Here is a 7,100-nt window from a genome sequence, read left to right as displayed (position 1 = left end):
AGTACCATGCTGTCTTGATGATGACAGCATGGTACTGGCACAAAAACAGACACATAGATCAATGGAACAGAATAGAGAGCCCAGAAATAGACCCTCAACTCTATGGTCAACTAATCTTCGACAAAGCAGGAAAGAATATCCAATGGAAAAAAGACAGCCTCTTCAACAAATGGAGTTGGGAAAATTGGACAGCCACATGCAGAAAAATGAAATTGGATCATTTCCTTACACCACACACGAAAATAGACTCAAAATGGATGAAGGATCTCAACGTGAGAAAGGAATCCATCAAAATCCTTGAGGAGAACACAGGCAGCAACCTCTTCGACCTCAACCGCAGCAACATCTTCCTAGGAACATCGCCAAAGGCAAGGGAAACAAGGGCAAAAATGAACTATTGGGATTTTATCAAGATCAAAAGCTTTTGCACAGCAAAGGAAACAGTTAACAAAACCAAAAGACAACTGACAGAATGGGAGAAGATATTTGCAAATGACATATCGGATAAAGGGCTAGTGTCCAAAATCTATAAAGAACTTAGCAAACTCAACACCCAAAGAACAAATAATCCAATCAAGAAATGGGCAGAGGACATGAACAGACATTTCTGCAAAGAAGACATCCAGATGGCCAACAGACACATGAAAAAGTGCTCCACATCACTCGGCATCAGGGAAATACAAATCAAAACCACAATGAGATACCACCTCACACCAGTCAGAATGGCTAAAATGAACAAGTCAGGAAATGACAGATGCTGGCGAGGATGCGGAGAAAGGGGAACCCTCCTACACTGTTGGTGGGAATGCAAGCTGGTGCAACCACTCTGGAAAACAGCATGGAGGTTCCTCAAAATGTTGAAAATAGAACTACCCTATGACCCAGCAATTGCACTGCTGGGTATTTACCCTAAAGATACAAACGTAGTGATCCGAAGGGGCACGTGCACCCGAATGTTTATAGCAGCAATGTCTACAATAGCCAAAGTATGGAAAGAACCTAGATGTCCATCAACAGACGGATGGATAAAGAAGATGTGGTATATATACACAATGGAATACTACGCAGCCATCAAAAGAAATGAAATCTTGCCATTTGCGACGATGTGGATGGAACTAGAGGGTATCATGCTTAGCGAAATCAGTCAATCGGAGAAAGACAACTATCATATGATCTCCCTGATATGAGGGAGAGGAGATGCAACATGGGGGCTTAAGGGGGTAGGAGAAGAGTAAATGAAACAAGATGGGATTGGGAGGGAGACAAATCATAAGTGACTCTTAATCTCACAAAACAAACTGAGGGTTAATGGGGGGAGGGGGATTGAGGGGGTGGGATTATGGACATTGGGGAGGGTATGTGCTATGATGAGTGCTGTGAAGTGTGTAAACCTGGCGATTCACAGACCTGTACCCCTGGGGATAAAAATATATGTTTATAAAAAATAAAATTAAAAAAAAAAAATTCCTAAAAAAAAAAAAAAAAAGAAAAAAGAAAAAAGAATCTGCTGATCTCTTCTCTGTTTTCTGCATTTCCCTGAAAAGGGGGCTGAAGAGAGGAGAACTGGATATTTCTGAGGGTTTGTTAGGCTTCGTGTTCTACTTAAAAGTTTTCACTCGATCAGGGCGCCTGGGTGGCTCAGTCAATTAGGCATCTGCCTTTGTCTCAGGTTGTGATCCTGGGGTCCTGGGATCGACCCATGCATCTGTCTCCCTGCTCAGGGACAAGGGAAGTGCTTCATTACGGAGAGTCCTCTCTCTTCATGAGAAATAGCAACTCAAGAGCTGTACAAAATCAGCATCTGACATAAGACTTGGTATACAGTTGGCATTTAATCATTGCACATTAATATTAATAACTGTATAAATGTATCACGGTCAACATAACAGCTGAAGCCAATAGTCAAAGGCAGAAAAGATTAATTTAAAAATAGTTTGACCGGACTGCCCAGCTGACTTAAGTCAGAAGAGCCAGTGACTCTTGATCTTGGGGTTTGAGTCTGGAGCCCCACATTGGGCAGAGAGATTACTGAAATAAATCAACTGCCAATAAATAAATAAAATAAAAAATAAAAAATAGATCAGTCAAGTTCAGTTTTCCTCTTCCTTTTAACCTCCAGAGCTATGCACATAGTAAGTGCCCTTAAATAAGTATTTTGAATACTTTCTTATTTGAATATGAATCTATTTTTTTTAAAGATTTTATTTATTTATTTGTCAGAGGGATAGAGAGAGTACAGACAGGCAGAGAGGCAGGCAGAGGCAGAGGGAGAAGCAGGCTCCCCACGGAGCAGGGAGCCCGATATGTGGGACTCAATCCCAGGACGCTGGGATCATGACCTGAGCCGAAGGCAGCCGCCCAACTGACTGAGCCACCCAGGCATCCCTGAATATGAATCTATTTCTTGTTTGAATACTTCTTTTGAGTACTTTCAAAATTAAAACAAAATCAAAAACAAAAACAAAAACCAGCTTCTCTGTGGCCTTCCTGGTAGACGTCGTTTGGATGTCAAATCGGAATTTGCAGGATCTCCCGTGGGGGACGGTATCATGGAATATTTGGAGTTGGAAGCATCACGGAGGAGCCTGTGGATGTCGGACCTTAAGTCTTCCTTAAGAGTCCTTGTTCTCGGGACGCCTGGGTGGCTCAGTTGGTTAAGCGGCTGCCTTCAGCTCAGGTCACGATCCCAGCGGCATCGAGTCCCACATCAGGCTCCTTGCTCGGCAGGGAACCTGCTTCTCCCTCTGCCTCTGCCTGCCACTCTGTCTGCCCGTGCTCGCTTGCTCTCTCCCCCCTCTTTCTGACAAATGAATAAATAAAATTAAAAATTAAAAAAAAAAAAAAGAGTCCTTGTTCTCACTTATCACTGTCATACCCAGTTAAAGCCCATCTACAACATAGATCATTCTAAGGAAAAGAAAAAGTTTGGAGGGGGGCGGCTTCGATTCAAGCTTTGGCCCCTGGAGGAACGCTGTCGTGGACATCAGAGTGGGCTGATGCCCGCAGCCAAAGCCACGCTGCTGAGGACCAGCGGGGCCCTCATCGCGCACCGTCTTCTGCAGCGAGGCTACAACCCAAGGGAAGTGAACGCACTGTGTGGTCGCCAGTGGCTGCGGAAGACAGGGTCACACCCCCAGCTGCTTCCAGCTCACAGCGCTCTCCTACTAAGATTCACTCCTTAGGGGCGGGCTCCTGTTCAGCCAGCCAGGTTCACAGCCACTAAATAAACCTGTCCTCAGATTTAGCCCCGGAACAAATATATGCTGTGTGTCACAAGGAGGGCACGGACACAGAGCAGACACGAGCAATCCCTCACTCTGCTGGAAAAGGAGCCCCTTGGTGTGTGCCTTTCACAGAGAGAGACCATCGACTAGGTGAAAAAGAGAGTTCCACCCAACGTGGACTTTGACCCCACATTCATAGGTTTGGACCTTTGAACTGGTCTGCTGCAGGAAAGATGATGCTTTCCTGCAGGTTTAACCTTGAACTCGGACTCCAGCCCCGCTCTCGGGGCTGTCTTTCTTAGACAGATGCTGGCCTTCAGCTTGGTCCCCGTTAGCTGGTTATCAGCTGACTCTACCAGAAATGATCTCACGTGGCTAAAAGCCGAAATGCAGACCGGCAAGTGAATCCATGCAAATTGTGCACGTTGCTCTGCAGCGTGAGTTGTAGGTGGGGTGTTATCAGTCACAAACAGACCAGAATCCAAAATGAATTTAGCAGGGGAGCAGAGCCCTCCACAGTTAGGAAGCACAGAATTCTCAAATAACCATACTTAAAAGAACTTACATGAAAAGGATTTTTAAGGACTACAAAATCATGCAAATTAGGACATAAAGTATTTTCGCAGGACTGATACTGGGTTCCCCCAAGTTGGAACGACATTGCTACGAGTTCTGAAAACCCTGACTGCAGGCACATACTTCCCAGCAGTGACAAACATCTCATCCCGGCACTTCGAGAAGAGCACCGTGGTGGCATTGCCCACGTTGAGGCCGGCCGCGGGACTGCCGCAGATGGCTTCTCTCTTCGCTATGCTCCACACGACCACACTGCCAAAACAAGAGGGACCGAAAAAGTCAGGGGGAGACAGGCTCTCAAGAGAAGAAACAAGTTTTTTTTTTAGTGGCTCTAGAATCAAAGGAAGAAAAGGAATGAAAGAATTACATGGAACCCCAGACGTCCCCTGCGTCACGCTGGATATTGGAAGACAAGCAGGTGACACTTCAAAGGCTTTGCCAGAAAATGATAAGGAGGCTGGAAATCCAGGGACCCCATCAATGAAGCCATAAAGACATTTTCAGAGAGGCAAGGCGTAAAAATTTACCACCCATTTCTCTCGTGTAAAAAGTTTTCCTTGGAGAAGTATTCCAGAAAAAAACAGCGCAACAAAGAGGATGACATCAGGCAGTGCTCCCAAATGTGACCGTGTACCAGAGTCACATGGTGAGCTTGGCCAGAGGCTGCTGGGACTCACCCCCAGAGCTTGGGTCAGCGGGCTGGGGGATGGGACTGAGATTTCACTTTTCTAAAAAGGTCCCCAGTGACGCTGGTGCTGCTGGTCCGCGGACCCTGATTGGAGAAGTACTGCTTTGGGTTCCATTTCCTTTCTTCTGGTGCAATCACACAACTTAGCCTTAAATTGAACGTGTTCAGACAATAATATAAATGCTGGGGGAACATCCGAATCAAAATGTTAAAGAAAAAGGAATGCGGATGTTACAAACTTTGGTAAAACATGCCCGGCTACGCTTCGCAAGTTTCCTCCATGTAGAAGGGATTATCACAGGGCGTCTAAAATCCAGGTGGAACCAAGATGGGTAGGAATGGGGAGGTAGGAGGTAACATAAGAGCCATATTTTTTTTTCTTAGTAGGAAATTGATAGATACTATGGGAAGTGGAAAACTTGAGAGGCATATACCCCTCCCCCTCAAAAAACACTCTTAAAACCAAGTCCCTCATGCCCAAGAGAAATGACATACGTCTACACCAAATTTTGCACATGAAGTTCATTACCGCATTATGAACAATAGCTTCCAGGTAGGAAAGACCCAGAGCCATCAACTGATGGAGAAGATGTGGTGTCGCCATACAGTGGAGTATTACTGGACAGATGAGCCTTGAAAACACTATGCTTAATTAAAAAAATCAGTTGCAAAGGCCACCTATTGTATTATCCCACTTATGGGAGCCAGTCAGTGCAGGCGAATGTAAGGAGATGGAAAGTAGATGAGCGGTTGCCTGGGATTGGGAGGGTAATGGCAGAGCAGGAACAGGGAATGACTGCTAATGGGCGGAAAGTCTCTTTTTGGAGGGTTAAAATGTTCTACAATTGTTTGTGGTGGTGGTTATACAACATGCCATGTAAAAAATATCTTTGGGGAAATATTTCAGCAAAAAAAAGGAAGAGAGGGAGGGAGGGAGAGAGGGAGGGAGAAAGGAAGGAAGGAAGGAAGGAATCCACTCAGATAACTAGTATACCAAAACATATACAGCCATATACTTTACATGGGTAGATTTTATGGTATGTGAAATATATCTCAATGAAGGTGTAAAAAAATTATCCCAGTGCTCCTGGAGAGAACTCTTCATGGTGGAGGGGATATGAATTCTGAATTCTTGGGCATAGCTGGACAACATCCTTCCTTTATAAACCACGGACATGGATGGGGCACCTGGGTGGCTCAGTGGGTCAAGCATCTGCCTTTGGCTCAGGTCATGATCTCAGGGTCCTGGGATCGAGTCCCATATCAGGCTCCTTGCTCAGCGGGGAGCCAGCTTCTCCCTCCCCCTCAGCCTGTTGCTCTGCCTAGTTGTGCTCTCTATCTCTCTGTCAAATTAAAAAAAAAAAAAAAAAAAAAAAAAAAAGTAAATTTCCTTTGTACTAGACCCAACAAGCTCGAACCAGAAACTATCTGCAAAAGTGTGCCGAAGTATAAAATCCAACACAAACCTCAGACGTTCTTGTTTTCTTCTACTTTAGCATTGACATGAGAATACGTACTGCATTGATGGTTCTTTCTAACACAATGATTTTACATTTTTCTCCCCTAATTTCATGCGTCTGTATTCTCTGCCTCTTGAGTTCCTCAGTGGGGGCAAAGATCGTGTCTCGGGCGAGGCAGGTTAAAAATGCCACCACCTCTGGGGTCACACTGCCTGGGTGGTTCTCCCCGCTCTGCTACTTACCAGTTGGTAACTTTCCTCGCCTGTCACATGGCCCCAGGAGCTCCCACTTTGAGTTAAGGTGATAACACTAAGGTGTTCACGCCGCCCCCAAATCAACTGTTGTCATTGATGATAATGATGTCATCTTTCTTTTACAGCAAAAGTGCCCAACTTCAGCTGCATGTTGGAATCATCTGGGAAGCATTGAGGCTGCCTAAAGCCCAGGCCAATCAAATCCAGCTCCCTGGAGGTGGAGTTAGGTATCCGGGATTTCTGAAACTCCCCATGGGATGCCTGGGTGGCCCAGTCTGTCAAGCAGCTGCCTTTGGCTCTGGTCATGATCTCAGGGTTGTGGGATTGATTCCCCACATCGGGCTCCCAGCTCAGCGGGGAGTCTGCTTCTCCATCCCCCTCTGCTTGTGCCCTCTCTCTGTCTCTCTCTCGAATAAATTAAAACAATAAAGCTCCCCAGTGGTTTGTGATGAGCATCTCAGGTTGAGAACTCTGGCCCTGTGGTATTATTTCCCCATAGGCTTTGCACAGGACACACAGCTGAACAGGGACAGGCCAACAGAGAATGTCCATGGGGAGAGGGCGCAGAACATACCTAGAGATTAATGTGAATTCATTACCTTCCGTCATCGGGGCCTCCAAGGGACACCAAGTACAAATCATTTGGTGAAAAGGCCAGCGCTTCAATTTTGCCCTTGTGAAGTGACAGCCGGGCAATCAGCTCCCTTTTCTTATAATCCCACAGAATGATATCTGCCTGGGGGCAAGAAGACACAGTCAGATCACAGCCCGGCTTCCAAAGGCTCTGAGGGGAGAGCTCCCCGTCTGGGCGAGAAATAATCAGTAATTGCACTTTTTCTGGAAATTAGATCATGTCTTAACAAACACAACGGTGAGAAACCGGCAACAGTTTTAAAGG

The 7,100-nt window shown here is 45.8% G+C and overlaps 1 protein-coding gene across 2 annotated transcripts in view; it reads right to left on the bottom strand.

The window, feature by feature from the left end:
• LOC111161217 (cilia and flagella associated protein 52) overlaps window positions 1–7,100 on the bottom strand; it is a 45,848-nt gene that overhangs the window by 31,768 nt on the left and 6,980 nt on the right. The window contains exons 3-4 of one of the 2 annotated variants that reach the window (XM_022524805.1): window positions 6,802–6,938; window positions 3,924–4,052 (exon numbers count right to left, since the gene is read on the bottom strand). In XM_022524805.1, the coding sequence (XP_022380513.1) occupies window positions 3,924–4,052; window positions 6,802–6,938 (266 nt within the window). The remainder of the gene's footprint in view (window positions 1–3,923; window positions 4,053–6,801; window positions 6,939–7,100) is intronic. The other variant, XM_022524806.1, reaches the window with a different exon arrangement.

The sequence above is a fragment of the Enhydra lutris genome, unplaced genomic scaffold (genome assembly GCF_002288905.1).
Source record: "Enhydra lutris kenyoni isolate GAN:26980312 unplaced genomic scaffold, ASM228890v2 scaffoldscaffold82, whole genome shotgun sequence".
Lineage (NCBI taxonomy): Eukaryota > Metazoa > Chordata > Mammalia > Carnivora > Mustelidae > Enhydra > Enhydra lutris.
Note: the sequence above shows the minus strand (reverse complement) of the source record. Positions and strands in the feature narration are given on the sequence as shown.